This window comes from Elgaria multicarinata, chromosome 13 (assembly GCF_023053635.1).
Source record: "Elgaria multicarinata webbii isolate HBS135686 ecotype San Diego chromosome 13, rElgMul1.1.pri, whole genome shotgun sequence".
In the NCBI taxonomy this organism is placed as follows: Eukaryota; Metazoa; Chordata; class Lepidosauria; order Squamata; family Anguidae; genus Elgaria; species Elgaria multicarinata.
The window spans coordinates 10,169,566-10,189,324 of NC_086183.1; the positions used below are offsets into that span (position 1 = coordinate 10,169,566).

The 19,759-nt window shown below is 45.2% G+C and overlaps 1 protein-coding gene across 2 annotated transcripts in view; it reads left to right on the plus strand.

Moving 5' to 3' along the window:
* LDLRAP1 (low density lipoprotein receptor adaptor protein 1) overlaps positions 1 to 19,759 on the plus strand; it is a 169,665-nt gene that overhangs the window by 74,395 nt on the left and 75,511 nt on the right. The window contains exon 9 of one of the 2 annotated variants that reach the window (XR_010026085.1): positions 1,166 to 2,481. Coding sequence is in view for 1 of the 2 variants with exons in the window: in XM_063140327.1 (XP_062996397.1) it covers positions 1,166 to 1,316 (151 nt within the window). In the remaining variant the exon portion in view is untranslated. Of the gene's footprint in view, positions 1 to 1,165; positions 5,181 to 19,759 lie in introns of those variants that run through there. The other variant, XM_063140327.1, reaches the window with a different exon arrangement.

Sequence of the window (19,759 nt, forward strand, 5' to 3'; positions counted from 1 at the left end):
TAAATGCAGCCCTGAGGTCCCCCAGTATAGATCAGGAGGCAATGCCTTCTCCTGTGCGCCATTTCTTTGATGGAAATGAAGACCACCCCGCTGCTATTATCCAGGTACAATAGTGGGTACCCGTCTATTTTACCCAGCATAGCTTTTGGGTGGGAATTCAAGTGAGACTCTAAACTACAGCACGCTTGAGGTAATGGTTCATTTGGGCCCCTTTTGCGGTCAGCCCTGATATTTTCTGCGTAATCCATCCTTTGCACGAAAAGGTTAGCCGGTGTTGAGCTAAAATAACCATAAAGAACATGGAAGTTGAACTTCCTTTCAGACCTCCCTCGTCCTAAAGTTTCTGGTGATCCCCGGTAGACGCTGAGCTGTTGGGATGGCTGCTGCCATGACCAATTCCCGTGCCACCGTGCAGCTGTCCGGAGGAGTTAAGATCCCCGTTGTCCTCTCCAGAAATGGCCGGGGCTGCCGCCAGCGACTGGGATTTAATGCGGGCAGCGCTGGAGAGCTGTTGTGGCGGCCTGTCCTTACGAATCGTCCCGCAGCTGGGAAAATTGAGACGTTTCAATGCGGCGCTTGGTTTCTTCGTTGTCTTTTGGTCAGCGTGGCCTTTTGCCTAGGAGATAAGGCCTCTGCTAATGCCATGCCCGGCTCCAGCTAGTGTGAGTGGGGGGGGGGGGTTTATGTAAAAGCCAGCATTTCGTTCAGTACAAAGTAAACGGCAAGCTGTTGATCCTAGAACGAGCAGGGGGGTGGTCTGGCTGGAACCTGCTGATAAACAGACTGGGAAAGGAGGCATCAAATACCGGAAAACTGCACTGATTAAATTTTCCTCGGTTGAGAAGCACTCATTTCGACACAGGGGTGGTGGAGGGCTTTCAAGTAGGAAGCAGACAGTGCTGGTGTGTATGGCTGCAGCTGATACACCATCTAACCTGGGCCAATTCAGTTTCCCGACTAGCTGTCCAAGCGTGTCCAAGGTAGAAATGGAGGAGAAGTTCGTTCAGTTCGCATTCCCGTGCGAATTTATCCATTTTTTACCCTCCGAATCTAAATGCGAACCAGAGCAGAGTTTGTGGCCGTTTCAGGCTGTTGTGTCTGGCTTTGCATCCGCAGCCCTCTGCTGGTCCCTTCACGGCTATTATTCGTACTATTTTTCTTCCAGACTGGCGCAGTCTCGAACTAACCCCCAAGTCCTCGACATTGGCCTGACTGCTCACGACATCCAAAGCGCCGAAAACCTCTCGCCTGTAGATTGGGACAAAGTCGATTCCACGACAGCGGCCGAAAAAGACGACCACCTCTTTGGCTTCTGACACCTCCTCTTCCTTTTCTCCCGACAAGCTTTTTCAAGTTAAATAACCACTAAGCGAGTCGTCCCCAAGGCAGCACTCTCCAGATGTGTCGGACAATTCCCATCCTCGCCAGCCTGGCTGGGAGTTGTAGTCCCAACACGTCTGGAGGGTGTCAGGCTGGGGGAAAGCCTACACCAAGAACTTGATGCACTTCATTCTGGGTGATTTTAACTGGAGGGGGTTCCTTAAAAGAGGGGAAGGGAAGGCCGACATTGGGTTCAGAATGGATGCTCTGATGACAACTCTTTTGACCAAAGTTTTAGATACTTTTTAATACATCTTTATATATGGAATTTTCTATTTGGGTCTTTTTGCTTTTATGTATATGCTGAGATGCTCCTTGAGTATATTTATTCATGAACCTTTTCCGTTTACATATATTATGGAAATGATGTGGCATCATCTAACTCATCGTTACAGTATTAGGCCGCTTTCCCCACTGGAATATGCACGGTCGGCTGTGCAGCACCAAAGTGATCTGGATTATTCAGCCTTGTCCTGTTTGGACAGACTAGACTTGTCTTCAGCCTGGTCCGTCCAAATAGAAGACAACATGGGAAATTTGTTCCTGCATTTTGTTCCTGCAGTGGGTGGATCGCCTGGTTGAGTACTTGCCATGGCATTTTTAAAAAGCACAAAGAAAACTAGATCTCAGGGAGAAGTATTCTAGTTTAGGCTTCTCCCTGACATGCTTGTTTGCTTTATGCAGGGAAGAGGTTTGGGGAAGGGAGTGTTCAAACAAGTGTCCACTGCTGCCTCCTTTCCTTCCCCCCCCCCTTTTTTTTAAATGTACCTTTCTTTTGTGTTAGTTTTCTTTCTGTCAGGCAGAAAGACAGAGTCTTTGAAAGAGATACTTAAAAAATTCTTTGATACAGCCCCGGGACAGTTTCACCACCTCAGGTCCTGTTTGTGTTGTAGATACAAAAGAGGGCAGGTCTCCCACAGATTTGACTGTTGTGATGAAGAGGGAAATTCACCAGGTGCTGCAGGCATACAAGTGACCCCTGCTGAAATTCCCCTTTTCTGTACAACTGTTAAAGATACGGGAGCCCTGTCCTCCTTTCCATATGGCCACCTTACACAAGCAACTGGGAGGGTTGTGAGGAAAGAAGAAAGGGGCACAGATGTCAGAGAGAGAAGGTGACAGGTGAGCGCCTCCAGAAGAGGCCTTTTGTGCGGAGGGGAGAGGCTGGAAAGGCCTCTTTTGCCTCTGCATCTGCTAAGTCTTGTGACATTGTGTTGACCCTTCGTGGACATGAACTGCCGCCTTGATGAACAATGCCTTGAATCTCTGTTCTGCGTTCTTACACTCCTTCAGAGGGGTTCGCTATGTTTGCACTCTTCCTCCTTCCCCCAAAAGGGGGGGGTCTCTTAAGTTTTCTTTTAAAAAAAGGGTTTGGGGACCAATGTCTGCTTATGTTTAAGTGACTTCAAAAGCAACTTCCATCCTATTGCGTTCTTCCTGAGTATTTCCCCCATGCTGGGAATCGAGAGATTGTGATAGTTGATAATATTGAAAAGAACAAACATTGCCTTTTGAATTTTTAGTGAACCACATTAGGGTTCCTTCCTTCCCCATCCCTTTCTTTTTATTTCTCTTCCTACCTTTCTTTCAGAATGGAATTGGCAAACCTTGAATAAAGATTTGTAGCTTTGCACTTTAAAACACACACACACACACACACACACACACACACACACGGGGGTGGGTGGGGTGTCTAATCTACACCAAGCACGATATTGCACTATGAAAGCAATATATAAAAGGCAGGAGCCACACCAAGCAGGAAATAATGATAATAATAATAATAATAATAATAATAATAATAATAATAATAATAATTTTATTTCTTACCCGTCTCTCCATCCTGATCGAGGCAGGGAACAACAGTAAGTGTAAAATACATAAAATACTGATTAAAAACATAGTATACATTGTTAAAACTTCCTAAAAACATCCTAAAAACATCCTAAACTACTGTAGTATATGGTAGGTGTCAATGGGCCTCAACAGTTGTCAGTGCACTATAAAGCAGTCGTGTGGCTCCTGCCTTTTATATACCGCTTTCATAGTGCAATATCCTGCTTGTTGTAGATGAGGCCAGAGAACTTGAACTCAAACTATGGATTCAATTGTCAAAATTTATATTGCTCTGCTGTGACCCTTTCCTCTTTCTCTTGCCCTTTTAAACGTACTTCTTCCCCAAATGCACGCCATCTGTAAGGTGTTCTTCCTAAAACTGATCTCTTGCTCCCGTGCAGTAGCAAAACGTTTGAAGACACGTCCATCACATTGATGGAGAAGACGAACCATTTCGCTTTCAGCATTCTCGCTTTCACATTTGCCACCTAGGAAGAACTCAATTGCTGAGGTCTGGCTAGCGATTGGGTAATGGTATGTTCGCGCCCACATTTCTCCTTCTACCCACCTGCAACTCTTGCGAAGGCTTAGAAAAGAATATCTCAGTCTGATTTCTCTTTTCATAAGGCTCCGGATTTAGAAAACTAAATAATGGAGGAATCAGGATTGCGGTCATTAAGAGATTATGTTTAACAGTGATCCTTTATGTTTAACAGTGATCCTGAATAGCTACGCTGCTACACAGTTTGCCATATTTGTGGCCTTTTTGGAAATTTACTAATCTGTTTTATAGGTTTGTAATTGACTTTTGAGATGCTAATTTAACTTTCCCTTAAACCCTTGTTTATAACTCTGCTAATGCTGCAGTTGGGCAAAGTAAAACTCGAATCAGGCTGTCTATTCAGAGTATGGCAGGCAGATGAATTGGTAACCACAGAGTTTGGAAGATTGGGTCAGAAGCTCTGGGCGGGGGGAGAAAGTGTTCAAACAAACTTCCTTCATCTCACCAAAAACAAACTATTGCCACGTGCCCAAGTTTGGAATCAGTTACCTAGGGAGGTTGTGGGCTCTCCCACACTACAGGCCTTCAAGAGGCAGCTGGACAAGCATCTGTCGGGGATGCTTTAGGGTGGATTCCTGCACTGAGCAGGAGGTTGGACTCGATGGCCTTGTAGGCCCCTTCCAACTCTGCTATTCTATAATTCTATGGCACAAAACTCTTCTATTGGGATTGGCAATATATGAGCCCCATTGAAGACTTCTACTAAAACCGTGTATGTTGGTCTATATAAATCAGGGGTAGTCTATATAGACTTGCTGCCTTCCAGATGTTTTGGACTGCAACCCCCATCAGCCAGCATTGCCAATGATCGGGGGAGATGGGGTTGTAGTTCAAAACATCTGCAAAGCCCTGGGTTGCCTACCCAGACATAGTATCCTCATCTGTGCAAAGGTAGCTGTAGTTAAGTGCCCCAAACAGAAGCTTCATCTGCATGTTGACTGGGATGAAGTGGCAGAATGGATTGTACCCCTTTAGGCTGTGATGGCGAGGGAGATCCCTGTTCTGAGTGCTGCCCGTGGAAAAACAAAGCCCCGAAGCGAAACATCTAGCACATCGAGGAGAAAAATGCTAGCCCTGGCCAGGTCTCACTTTGATAGTTTTCTACTAGCATGGAGTTTTTTCAAGTAGAAGAGAATTTAAAATGGTAATTTGTTCCACAAACGCACAGTCTGAAGCAGTGGACTTTATTTTAACACTTCAGATTTCTACCACCACATTCCTTTGCATGTGTAGGTCAGCCTTTAGGTGCAATCCTATGCATATTCAGACAGAATATGCATAGGATTCCATAGCTGGGGCACGCTGGGAGTTGCAGGACTTTCTTTCTGTCTAAACATGCATTGGACCGTGCCTTTAATATGCTAGGGAGGGGAGGTAGCCGAGAACATTCTAAACAATTTTTTTTAGAATGGCCCAGTATGTTTCATCTTTTATGCGAATCTATACTTTTTCCTTCTTTCTAAAAATCTTATATGTAACATGCACAATATAATGCCTGTGTGTATATAGTTAAACATACGCTGTATAAAGTATATATGCTGTTGAGAAAAATAAAAGTTCTACCTTTTTTTCCAAATACATCCTTATTTGTTTGTTTGTTTATTTTTGATAACTTTCGCCCTGTTCTGATGACACACTAAGCCTTGCTGGTTGAGCATTTTGAGCTAAACTTTATGGCTTACCATGTCGTGTGAGCCATGACTTAATGTGCTGTGTGAATCATTCCTAACCATAACCAGAGTTTAAACATGCTCACTAACCATTTGCTGCAAAAGGGTTTGCGGCCTCACCATGGCTTAGCGTGTTGTCTGAATAGTAGAGAACAACAGTCATAAAAAAAACACGTAACACTCCTCAGAACAACACTACACCATGATGTAGCATCATTTGGGCATGGGGAAGAAAATCATAGCCATCAGGAGGTGGTTCTGAGGAGCTCCAGAACCAAGCATTGGAAAAAAGGAAAGCAAGTTAAGCCTTTGCCAAATAGTAAGCGATACACGCGCCCACAATTCAGCAGTTTTCACAACTTCAAAATTTACCCAGATGCTAATTTCAGTCCCTTTTTGCCCTCCTTTCCCCCAAGTTTACAATTCCCCCTTATGCTAAACATTATTATTATTTTATTACACTTTATCCCACCCTATATCATTTGGTTCTCAGAGTGGCGTACCGATAAAACCAGGCAGTATAAAACAATAAATAATGTACTCAGCTATTAAACCATTAACAAGCTAAAGACAGTAGAAAATGTAAAAGCAACAAAACGATTAAAACTATGTGCAACTTCAGCTTTGCTAAAAAGCCACATTTTGACTTGGCGCCGAAACGAAGCCAGTGTCGGCGCCAAGAGGAGGGCATTCCACAACTGGGGTGCCACAACAGAGAAGGCCCTCTCCCATGTCCCACCATGATGTCTGTCTCACATTGGTGGGACACAGAGGAGGGCTCCTCCAACAGATCTCAAATCTCAGGCAGGCATACATAGGGAGAGGCGCTCCCTCAAGTATTTATATTTTATTATTTATTTAGTTATTACGTTTTTATACCGCCCAATAGCCGAAGCTCTCTGGGTGGTTCACAAAAATTAAAACCATAATAAAACAACCAACAGGTTAAAAACACAAATACAAAATACAGTATAAAAAGCACAACCAGGATAAAACCACGCAGCAGAAATTGATGTAAGATTGAAATACAGAGGTAGAACAGTAAAAATTAAAATTAAGTGTTAAAATACTGAGAGAATAAAAAGGTCTTCAGCTGGCTACGAAAGGAGTACAGGTAGGCGCCAGGTGGACCTCTCTGGGGAGCTCATTCCACAGCCGGGGTGCCACAACAGAGAAAGCCCTCCTAGTACAGAGGTCCCAAGCTATTTAGGACTTTAGATGTCATGGCCAACACCTTGAATTCCATCCGGAAGTATATAGGCAGCCAGTGCAATTCCTTTAAGACTGGTGTTTAATTAATAATAATAATAATAATAATAATAATAATAATAATAATAATTCTTACCCGCCTCTCCATTTTGATCAAGGCGGGGAGCAACAATAAATGATAAAATACATAACACTCAATTAAAACATAACATACATTGTTAAAAACATCCTAAAAAACACCCCAAAAGCATCTTAAAATGGTCTCTGTGATGTTCTGATCAGCAGTCTAGCTGCTGCATTTTGCACAAGCTGCAACTTCCAAGTTGTCTTCAAGGGCAGTCCAATGTAGAGTGCATTGCAGTAGTCTAATTACTTCCAGGATACTTACTATAACAGCCTCCCCTCAAGATGGCACCCTCCAGATGTTTCAGTCTATAACTCCAGTCAGGCCCAACCAGCACTTCTAATGGTTGAGGCTGATGGGAGTTGTAGTCCAAAACGTCTGGAAGGTGCCATGCGGGGAAAGCTATTAGATCGTGAAGTCCGTGTACCTTCTTTTCTTTTTTTTAATAATGAGATGGGGCGAGGCAAGAAATTATTATTTTTTGGATATTGTCAAATCAACTTTTTACCGCTTTACTTCAGGAGTAATGGAATGTTCACTTGAACTGTGAATACACTCAAAATGGATATTGAATACTGAGCAGACAGGAGTTTACCAAAGATGTCGTGCTATTTCGTCTGTGTCATACCTGTGCAGAATATGCCCTAAAAGTTAATTTTACAATTTAAATAGTCCGTTCCAGTCTAAGGATATGTCTCAAATTATGAATACTAAGTGACTGCAGCCCGGCCTCATGAATAACTGATGACGACGACACAGAACGAATTGATCTTTCAATTTTGCTGTGACCTTTTTAAGTTTCTGGGTTGAAACTTTGGAACTCACATAACTCTGTCTGCTGGGTGCTGTGCAAACGCTCTCTGTATTGATATGTTTATCTTCCCCAACTCATCCCAAAAACTTGAGCAGGTACTAAATTAACAAATCATGCAGATAACAAAATATCCAATTTAAAAATCTGGTGAAAACCGGTAAGTCTTACTGAGAGTGAGAGCAAATGTCACTATCAGCTTCAAGCCGGCTGTCAACAGACTGTTTTCCAGATGCAGGAAGAGTCTCATGAAACAGAACAGTGGTGCAAATCCTCAGGACTGGGGGCACTCTGAGGTTCCCAAGTCTGAACACGAACCTCTCTCAGTTCCCAAGACTGAGTCTGTCTACCTGATTGTCAGGATGAGGCCTGGGCTCCCTAGTTTGGCCTCAGATTCTGAATCAGACTTGGAGCCTGAAGTAGAAAGCTAGCCAAAACAGGGAGCATAAGAACATAAGAAGAGCCCTGCTGGATCAGACCAAGGGTCCATCTAGTCCAGCACTCTGTTCACACAGTGGCCAACCAGCCATCAGCCAGGGATGAACAAGCAGGACATGGTGCTACAGCACCCTCCCACCCATGTTCCCCAGCAACAGGTGCACACAGCCTTATTGCCTCGAATACTGGAGATAGCACACAACCATCAGGGCTAGTAGCCATTGAGAGCAGGGGATGAAATTTTCCCTAGATTCTCCAGGAGTCAAGGAGGAACCTTCCCAGGAGCTTATTGAATAGGAGGCCCAGGCTCAGAACTCGTCTTCTACCCCACCGCCTCTACCATGAAACTCAGTCTTTGTCGGAGGAGGAGGAAGCATCGGAATTGACAGATCCCAGTCTGCTGCAGGGTTAAGTGGGTGGAGGAGGCAGTCCGCTAAGCTAGCCATGCAGCAAAAGGTACCACTTGAAGACCCTCCCTGAAGGAGGGGTTCAGTAAAAGTCACTTGGGCACAGTGGGAAACCCTCCATATTGTTGATAGGTACCTGCCTTAGAGAATAGTTCCTAGCATTCTTACTCTCTTCAGGTGTGAAGAGGTGTGTGGGTTGTTGTTGTTACTGTCTAAAAGTTTTGTGGGTTGCACAGTGAACCTCTTTGTTGTCTCATGTTTCTGTGGGAGGCCTTGGAATCACGACACTGACATCCCCTTTCCCTCTATTATTTGGAGGTTTCCTGCATTTTGTATAGTCGGCGTCCTACAACCCCCTGTGCGGAAATGTTGTAGGACAAAGTTGTAGAACTTTTTTTTTCCTGTCTAAGCACCGCCCCTCCACCACCACACATGCAAAGACTCATAGGTGTGCGCCGCACATTTCATTAGGGTGTGCACCCAGGGATATTTTTTTTAAGGTGATCATTTATAGAATACTAAGTCATAAAGGACATTATTTTTATTCATTTATTTATTAAACGCTGCAGACACTGATGCCCTCCTCCGCGTTTGGCTTGCCTGATTGCAGGAGGGCCATTGCAAGGGGTGGGGAGTTAGGAGACGCTCCTCAAGCCCCAGCATTGGTGTGGCTTTGTGCTGTCATTGGCCAAAGGAGCAGCTTGCAAGGCGATATTAGCCTTCAGGGGCCCCCATCCTGGCCTCTTGGAAGCATGGCATGCTGTTTGGTGTGGCAGCAATGGAGCAGCCATAGGGCAGCTGGGTGACCAATCCTGCTGTGTCTGGATCCCTACTCAATGGCCCCTTCAATTTGGCGCTTATTGCTTGAGATATTAGGGTGTGCCTGGGTACACCTGGCACACCCTTTGCGCACACCTATGAAAAGACTCAAGGTAACTTCCAACAAAATTAAAACATTCACAAATTTGAAGCAGATAGAAATATTATTATTATTATTATTATTATTATTATTATTATTATTATTATTATTATTTCTTGCCCGCCTCTCCATTTTGATCGAGGTGGAGAACAACAATAAACGATAAAATACATAATACTCAATTAAAACATAACATACATTGTTAAAAACATCCTAAAAACATTTTAAAAACATCTTAAAATTCCACTGGATAGGCCTGCCGGAAGAGATCAGTCTTTATAGCTTTCTTGAATGTTAGTAGACTGTTAAGTTGACGAGCGATAAAATGCCACAATCGCATAAAAACACCTAAAACGTCAGTGACAACGGATGCATTGAAGAGCCCTTCATATGCCATCAAATGCCTGGGAATGCTTCACAAGGGACAGTCCTCTATTTGAAGGGCTATGCACGCCAAGGCCAGTTTAAAGATAAAATGACCATCAGAAGGGAGAACTGGGCCTTGAAGTTGCCCATCAATGGCACCAGGGCAGCAGACAGAACAGGGAGGCACACAGGTCACAGCCTTCCCAGATGTATTTATATTTAAATTACAATAATTATTTCTAAATATGCACCTCTACCTATATGTCTGTATATGCAAATGTTATGCAAATTTGCAACCTCTTTGGGGGCATTGCATATGTGGCCACCCTGCCTCCCCTCTTCTTAAGACTCTTGGTTGCATAAATGGGATGGGAGTTGAAGCAAGCCCCGCGATCCTGACGTCAACAAGCCCTCTGAGTGCCGCTCGCTGAGAACATGTAAATGGGTCATCCTCCTTCTTGTTAAGAAGCTGCTCCACTGAATTGTGCAAAAATTAGAAATTGTACGAGGCAGTAGAAAAATATCCAGGTAATTAGAGCTTTGAAAACCGAACTGTAGCGATAGATAAAAATAGAGCAGGGAGCTGCAATCGTAATCTTATGCAAGTTTGTTTTCTCATTTTCCCCCCCTAATTTATCATGGAAGATTTTCTGCCTTGAATTATTATTCCCCAACCTGGTGTCATCCAGACTGGCCATTCTGCCTGGGAATGATGGGAGTTGCAGTCCAACATATCTGGCAGAGGGCCTCAGATTGGGGAAGGACAGTACAGTTCAGTTCCTTAGCTGTAGAAAGAGAAGAACGGCTACCTTGCAGGGTTGTTGTGAGAACGAGTGAGGCCAGGAGGCTGTTGTTGTTATTATTATTATGATTAATAATAATATTTATTTATATAGCACCATCAATGTTCATGGTGCTGTACAATGTATTATGAGATATAGGAATGTGGCAAAGTATAGTTTCATTTTTGCTTTTATGTGTATATTGAAAATTCTGAAATGTTTACATCTCAAGCTAGAATTTAGAGGCTACAAGAGCATAGAATGTAGAGGCAACTAAGAAAAAGGATTCATCTCCAATGGTAATTCCCTCTTTAGCCAATTATACAGTAAATCAATTCAATCCATAATCATAGAATAGTAGAGTTGGAAGGGGCCTATAAGGCCATCAAGTCCAACCCCCTGCTCAATGCAGGAAGCCACCTCAAAGCCTACCTGACAGATGGTGGTCCAGCTGCCTCTTGAATGCCTCTAGTGTGGAAGAGCCCACAACCTCCCTAGGTAATTGGTCCCATTGTTGTACTGCTCTAACAGTCAGGAGGTTTTTCCTGATGTCCAGCCAGAATCTGGCTTCCTGTAACTTGAGCCCATTATTCCGTGTCCTGCACTCTGGGAGGATCGAGAAGAGATCCTGGCCCTCCTCTGTGTGACAACCTTCCAAGTATTTGAAGAGTGCTATCATGTCTCCCCTCAGTCTTCTCTTCTCCAGGCTAAACATGCCCAGTTAGTTCCTTCAGTCTCTCCTCGTAGGGCTTTGTTTCCAGACCCCTGATCATCCTCATTGCCCTCTTCTGAGCCCCCTCCAGCTTGTCTGCATCCTTCTTGAAGTGTGGTGCCCAGAACTGGACACAATACTCAAGATGATGCCTAACCAGGGCCAAATAGAGGGGAACCGGTATCTCACGCAATTTGGAAGCTATACTTCTATTAATGCAGCCCAAAATAGCATGTGCTTTTTTTGCAGCCACATCACACTGTTGGCTCATATTCAGCTTGTGATCTACAACAATTCCAAGTTTCTTCTCGTTTGTAGTATTGCTGAGCAAAGTATCCCCCGTCTTGTAACTCTGCATTTGGTTTCTTTTTCCTAGGTGTAGAACTTGGCATTTAACCCTATTAAATTTGATTCTGTTGTTTTCATCCAAGCACTCCAGCCTATCAAGATCACTCTGAAGTTTGTTTCTGTCTTCCAGGGTATTAGCTATCCCACCCAATTTGGTGTCATCTGCAAACTTGATAATCATTTGCAATGCATAGAAAGACTTTGTACTGAAAGACCTGCACAAAGATGAGCCCATGGTGGAGTCTGGGGAAAGCTGGTCTCACAGTGATCCGGAGAAGATAGTCCCACAATGAGAGCAGCAAGCAGATGCTGTGTATCCATCAAATCAAGAATTGGTACGAAGAAGCAAGGGGTGTTCTGAGAGAGATCCTTGAGAACACTGCACAGGTCCCAGAGAAGAGGCAATTTGTTCTGCTGAGTACTGGATGCTAGCTGAGCTGTTGTCATCCTTCCTTCTAAGAGCAAACACAGTTGGTGCACTGTCTACTATTGAAAATGGAGCCAACACAGTGCCATTGAGAAATGAGAGGAAGGTCTCTGCATGGGGGAAACCAAGGTTTGCTGGAATGCAAAACAATAATGGGGCAAAGCCCTTACAAAACAGCTCAGCTAGGACTGAGCATGTTTAATAGCCATGGAAAAGGGCAACTGAAAGGAGAGACCTGATAGAGGTGTACAAAATTATGTGTGGTGCGGAGAAAGTGGAGAGGGAGCCATTTTTCTCCCTCTTTCATAATACTAGAACCTGGGCTCATCCCATGAAGCTGATGGGTGGGAGATTCAGGACAGATAAAAGGAGAGACTTTTTCACGCAGCACCTAGTCAAACTATGGAATTTGCTACAACACAATGTTGTGACGGGCTTCAATGACTTTATGAAGATTTCAATGACTTTATGAAGATTTCGATGACTTTATGAAGACTTCGATGACTTTATGAAGATTTCAATGACTTTATGAAGACTTCAATGACTTTATGAAGATTTATGTAACGCCTTTCCCATAATCCTAGAACCTGGGCTTATCCCATGAAGCAGATTGGTGGGAGATTCAGGCCAGAAAGGACTTCTTCACGCAGTGTATTTTTAAACTATGGAATCCGCTATCACGAGACGTAATGATGGGCCACTATCACGAGACATAATGATATCACGAGACGTAATGATCGCTATCACGAGACGTAATGATGGCCACCAAATTGGATGGCTTTAAAAGGGGGTTGGATAAATTCCTGGAGAAGAAGTCTTTCAACTAGCTACTAGTCCTGATGGCCACGTGCTACCTCCAGTATTACTGGCAGTAAGCCTATATACACCAGTTGCTGGGGAACATAGGTGGGAGGGTGCTGTTGCACTCATATCCTGCTTGTGGGTTCCTGATCAAGAGCTGGTTGACCACTGTGTGAACAGAACACTGGACTACATGGACACTTGGCCTGATCCAGCATGGATCTTATGTTCTTAAAGTTGAGTGTCAATTGGAAAGGAAAAACTCTCTGTGTGTGTGTGTGTTGGAGAGTAAATTGCCCTACCTGAGCCCTTTATTATCTCCTACCAGGATCACTGCTTGTAATGGTGAGCGGTGGCACATGAGACCCTTGTGTGTGGGGTGTGTGTTGTACGGTGCTAGCCCCCTTTGGTTCATTCTTTTACAGCATTCTAAAAGTAGTAGCTAAAGAGCCACCTGACCCCACCCCAATTTGAGCACTGATGCAGTCAATTTTAGCTCTCCCATGACTTGTCTGAGACTTCAAAAGTAGCTGCAACACGATCCAGCAGCAGAAACAGTTCCTCCCTATATACAGCTGCAAGTTCTGTTAAACTATCAATGCTGGGTCCAGGCGGCACGAGGGAAATGCTGCCCCAAGGCCTACAAGGAGCGCCGTCTATGTTAAATGCTCATGGCTGAGCATTGCTGTCATCCTCAGTGGTCCCTTGCTATCACTTATGGATGTGTTGATTTATTAATGTAGAAGATTTATGACTCACCTTTTAGGGAAAACCCTCCCAAGTGTGTGGTGTAGTGGCTAAAGTGTTGGACTGGGAGTCGGGAGATCCGGGTTCTAGTCCCCACTCAGCCATGGAAACCCACTGGGTGACTTTGGGCCAGTCACAGACTCTCAGTCCAACCCACCTCACAGGGTTGTTGTTGTGAGGATAAAATGGAGAGGAGGAGGATTATGTACGCCACTTTGGGTTCCTTGGAGGAAAAAAGCGGGATATAAATGTAATAAGTGATAATAATAATAATTAAATAAATAAGGCATTGTACACAATTTTAAACCTCAAAACACAATAAAATTACACTAAAAGAAATAATAAGATGGCAATGAAAAGTAATAATATGTCGGCAGTAAAAAAAATAAATCAATAGAATTGAAATGAACAATGACACCCAGAATTAACAATGAGGCTTCCACTATGTAAGACTTGCCAAAGTGCAGGACTGTGTCATCTGTTGAAGGCCAAATAGCCTCCAGTGGAACTAGGTTTTGGGAGCCGGATCTAAGCAGATTCAGGAGCTTTTCTTCTTCACCTTTACCTTCCATCATTACTCACCCCAAGGCTTAGGGATGGGGCGGGCTCTATGTTTCAAATGAATACACTGCTGCTGTCCCCTAGTGGTGAGCACATGCCCCCAGGTTTGTTTTCTTCCCAAAGTCTGGAGGAATTCTATCCGCCTTTTGATCCCTTTCCTCTCACGTGGGTTTTTCAGGGAAAGTGAGTTGCTTAAAGGAAGCTGCTCCGTAGCAACAGAATGAAAGTGCTTGGCAACAGCTGCAGGGTGTGTCAGTGTGCACCCTGATGCCAGTTTCCAAAGCACCCTGCATTTTTTTTTCTAGGAAGCCGCCTTGTACCAAGTCAGATGATGGGTTCATCTGCTCAGAATCACCGACACGGACTGGTAGTGGCTCTCCATGGTTGCAGGGAGAGTTTGCCCACCCCACCCCACAGACCTACCTAGAGATGCCAGGGATAAGAACAGAAGAACAGCTACGCCGGATCAGACCAAGGGTCCATCTAGTCCACCATTCTGTTCACACAGTGGTCAACCAGCTGTCCACAAGGAATCCACAAGCAGGACAGAAGTGCAGCAACACTCTCCTGCCCAAGTTCCCCAGCAACCGGTGTGCGTAGCCATATGTACTACATGGTGCCTCTAAATGTTTTGGACTAGAACTCACAACATCATTGACTATTGGCTTTGAAGGCTGGGGCAGGTGGGAGTTGTAATCCAAAACTTCTGGAGGACGTCACATTGGGAAGGCTGCCAGGGATGGAGCTTAGCATTTTTTGCATGCAAAGCCCATGCTCTACCACTGACCTATGGCTGGGGCCCTAGCCCGCCATCCTCGGGAGACGGTAGATTTAATCCTTCCTCCATGCTTTCCTTGTGGAAGGATAATTGGGACATCCTTTAACCAAGGTGTACAAAACTATGCCTGGAGACATTTCTCTTCCTCTCCAATCATTCTAGAACCCGGGGTCATCCCATGAAGTTGACTAGTGGGAGATTCAGGACAGAAACTATGGAATTTGCTACAACAAGATGTGGTGTTGGCCTCCCATTTGGAGGGCTTTAAAAGGGGGTTGGATAAATTCCCGGAAGAGAAGGCTATCAATGGCTACTAGTCCTGGCTATGTGGTACTTCCAGAATCAGAGGCAGTAAGCCTATATAACCAGTTGCTGGGGAACATGGGTGGGAGGGTGCTGTTGCACCATGTCCTGCTTGTGGGTTCCTGGTCAACAGCTAGTTGGCCCCTGTGTGAACAGAGTGGACTTAGCTGGACCCTTGGTGTGATTCAGCAGGGCTCGTCTTAAGTTCTTATGTTCTTAAGCCCTGCACTCAAGTCATTCTGTAGTCTCAGAGAGCCCTGAGGAGGACATGGCTAGGCAGCTTGTTCCTCTTTAAACCAGCCACAGAATTGACAGGTGGCCTGGCTGCGAATGACAATGAAGGCAGAATCACAGATATCGGAGGAAACATCCAGTGGATTCTATTAAGCGTTGTTGGGGGTTTTTAAAAGGTGAAAACCTTGCTGCTGAAATGAGGTGGAAACGAGGCATCTCATTTTATTCAGCCTTCTTTCGTATCGGCTCCTTGGGAATCCTGTCTTTGGGGATGTTCCTAGAATTGCTCGTTTCAGGTTCTTTCTCCTCTCTTCCACCACCGTTCTTGTACTGATGGTTGTCAACCCTGCAAAAGATCCAGCTGTTAAAGAAGAGAAGGTTTGTAAACAACCCCATGGTGGAGACCCTTCCTTGCTCAGCTGTCCCAGGGTCTGTCTTGACGTTGTCTTTGCCCCGGGGTGGCTCTGAGTCCGCACTGCAGGTTCTAAGCCACCCCGGGGCAAAGAGGTGAAGATGCGCAGCTGGAAAGTCCAGGACTTTCCCTGACTTTCCCTACCCAAGCGAGGACAGCCCGGCTTTTCCGCCAGTCTGTCCACACTCAGTACAGAAATCTAATTAATTAATTGTCGAGGAAGAACTCCAGAGAAAGCTTTTCTGTTTGCACATGTTGCAGCTGGTGCTGACCCAGAGAGCAGGCGGAGCGTGCGCTTGAGTTCTAGAGTGGGGTAGGGTGTCCTACTTTACAGAGGACAGTCCTCTCTTTGAAGGCATCCCCTCTTTGAACAGCTATGCACTAGTCCAGGTCTAGTTTAAAGATGCAGATCCGTTAGATTACAGCCTTCCTCAACCTGGGGCGCTCCAGATGTGTTGGACTGCATCTCCCAGAATGCCCCAGCCAGCTGGCTGGGGCATTCTGGGAGTTGTAGTCCAACACATCTGGAGCGCCCCAGGTTGAGGAAGGCTGCGTTAGAAGGAAGAGCAACGTGGCCTTTGGAATTGCCTGTCAACGAGTAGCACCTGAACAGCAGGCTGAGCAGGAGGTGGTCTTTTCCATTCTGGTGAGATGTGTTGTATTTCTTTTTAAATTATAGTTACTATTTCTCAAATTGAAACTCTACCTATAAATCAACATAGGCCGTTTTTATGCAAATCAGCACCCCGATTTGCCTTCCCCCCCCCCCGGGGCTGTGTGTATGTGGGCACCTTAAGGAAGGAGCTGTGTAAGGTTGTGGGCGTGAGAGCGAGTCCTGCAGTTGCTACAGCTAAGCTGCCATCTTGTTTTGCCAGTAGTGCCACCACCTTGCCTGTCCCACCTCACTTGATCCTCTTGCAGGGGGTGAGTGATACAGGAAGCACAGAAACGCCCTCCGTAGTCTCCCGTGCATGTGCAAGTGGGCCCTGCGACTGCCTCCTATGACAGAAAGCCTCAGAGAAATACAGATCTGGAAGCCTGGGTGGGTGGCAGCTTGGGGAGGGAGGTGGCTTTTAAAGTGGGGAAATGGCTAGCTTCGCAAGGGCCCAGTGGCCACCATCGCACAGCACCCTGAGGCTATTTTTCATTTCAAATAAACACTCGGGGCATCACTGCATGGCTTTTATGTCACTTCAGGCAGACTTTTAGGACTCCCCTTAGGGCAATTCATTGCACACTCATGATTGGCTACTCATGAAAGTTTGTGTGTCTTTTAAATGACGTCATGAATGACCAGGATGTCTCCTGTGGCATAGGCTGGAAATTCTGTAACGAAAAGAACCACATTTAAAGTGGAAACATCTGGTGGGAAAGTGGGATTTTCCACCACTAGATGGTGCTGACTCAATGGAACTGAATGGAGGGGAAATATTTATTTATTTATTTATTTATTTATTACATTTCTATACCGCCCAATAGCCGGAGCTCTCTGGGCGGTTCACAAAAATTAAAAACATTCAAAGTGTAAAACAACAGTAATAAAACCATAATATAAAATACAATATAAAAGCTCAACCAGATAAAAACAGCAGCAATGCAAAATTACAAATTTAAAACACCGAGTTAAAATTTATTTATAGACTGTTAAAATGTTGGGAGAATAAAAAGGTCTTCACCTGGCGTCTAAAGGCATATAATGTCGGTGTCAAGCGAACTTCCTTAGGGAGCTCATTCCACAGCCGGGGTGCCACAGCACCCTGTTGAATATTCAATTCAAACAAGATGTTCGCCTCTCTCTGACAGTGTAATTAAACCCATAACAATCGTGCCGAAAAGCAGGAAACACAAATGTCCCAGGTAAGCAATGCAATTTCCCCTTAACGTAAAGACACCCATCGTTGACACCGATGTGCTTGGAGAGAGAAATGAGCTTGAAGAGAAAAATCATATTTAAGGCGATTCCCAGTTCAAGCCACCATGTCAAAAGTCTGGCTTTTACACATACAGGTTTGTGAACTGGCCAGGCAGAAGACCAAAATGTCTCTCTCAGCCATTGGTCTGTTTTAGGATCGATCCAAAAGAAGAAGACAAAAATACACCCCCGGGCTAGGCAAAATTGGGCCTACAATTCCCATCAGCCTAGTTAGCTGTTTTTCCTCCTAAACCTTCTCCTCACCTCTCATTCTCTCTTACTGTCAACGATGTCACGCTTACTCCGGTCACGGAAGCTCGTAGTCTTGGCTTTATATTTGACTCCTCGCTCTCCTTTACTCCTCACATCGAGGCAGTAGCTAAATCCTGTCGTTTCTTCCTGTATAATATTGCCAGGATTCGACCATTTTTGTCTGTCTCTTCTGCCAAGACTCTCGTTCATGCACTGGTTATCTCTCGGTTGGACTACTGCAACCTTCTTCTCTCTGGCCTTCCTTCGTCTCACATCAGTCCACTGGTCTCTGTCCACCACTCTGCCGCTAAGATCATCTTCTTGGCCCGCCGCTCTGACCATGTCACTCCACTTCTGAAATCTCTTCATTGGCTCCCAATTCACTCCAGAATCCAATATAAACTTCTCCTGCTGACCTTCAAAGCTCTTCACGGTCTAGCTCCTGCCTATCTCTCCTCTCTCATCTCACACTATCGCCCCACTCGTGCTCTCCGCTCCTCTGATGCCATGCTTCTCGCCTGCCCAAGGACCTCCACTTCCCTTACTCGGCTTCGTCCTTTTTCTTCTGCTGCCCCTTACGCCTGGAACACTCTTCCAGAACACTTGAGAACTACAAACTCAATCACTGCTTTTAAAACTCAGCTAAAAACTTTTCTTTTCCCTATAGCCTTCAAATATTGAGTTTGTTCTGACTCTATACTGTTTAGCTTCACCCTACCCGGTGCCTGTTTACACTTCCCTGTGCCTGTTCGCATTCTCCTTCCCTCTTTATTGTTGACTACAACTTATTAGATTGTAAGCCTACGCGGCAGGGTCCTGCTATTTACTGTGTTATCTGTACAGCACCATGTACATTGATGGTGCTATATAAATAAATAATAATAATAATAATAATAATTAGCATAGCCAGTGGTGAGGAATGATGGGTGCTGTAGGCCAAAACATCTGGCGAGCCACAAGTTGCCCAAACCTGCCCTTGTTTGCTGGCTCCTTTAACAGCGCAATCGTACACGTGTCTACTTAGGAGTAACTGCTATTGAGCTTGGTGGGGGCTTGCTCCCCAGGAAGTGGGTTATAGGACTGCTGCCTGGCCAGCATAAACATCAGGGTGGCATCTGAACAGCGGCCCCCATCCTCCGCGACATGCTGGAGGACAAGATAACTGCAGACCCCCAAGCAGCTCCCATTAATGTAATAAAAGGTGTAAATAGCACTAAATTTCTCCTGACAAGGCAAGCTTGGGGCATGGCTAGATGGGGCGATATCCCGTGGATCGTCCCTGTGCATCCACATGATGCACAGGGGATCCCAGGAGCAGGGAGGGATGATCCCTGCATTTCCTCGGGACATGGCCCTACACATTTTTCGCATTTTTCCCCGCGGTCCCCGGATGATTGTGGACCGTGGGATGTATGGGCAGCCATCTTGTTATAGTCCTGGCTCCTCACGAGTAAACACAAGGAGCTGGGAACCCCGTGGCCATCGGGAGTGGGGGGGAGCAGGGTCGGGGCTTTTTTTTTTTTAAAAAAAAAAACCCACTTACCTTTGTGCTGGTGCGCTCCAGCTCCTGTTTCTTTGGGGGGGAAAAGGCAGGCGCAACGTCCTCTTCCTCCTTTGATGTCGCTCGCCATGTGTAGGCTAGGGAGACGACCTCACGCTCATCATATCGCAAGAGCGTCCCCTCCACGCCTCTCATCTAGCCACGCCCTTGGTGAATTTCACTGATTGTCATATTGCACATAGAACAAACAGTGAGGAATAAAGCAGT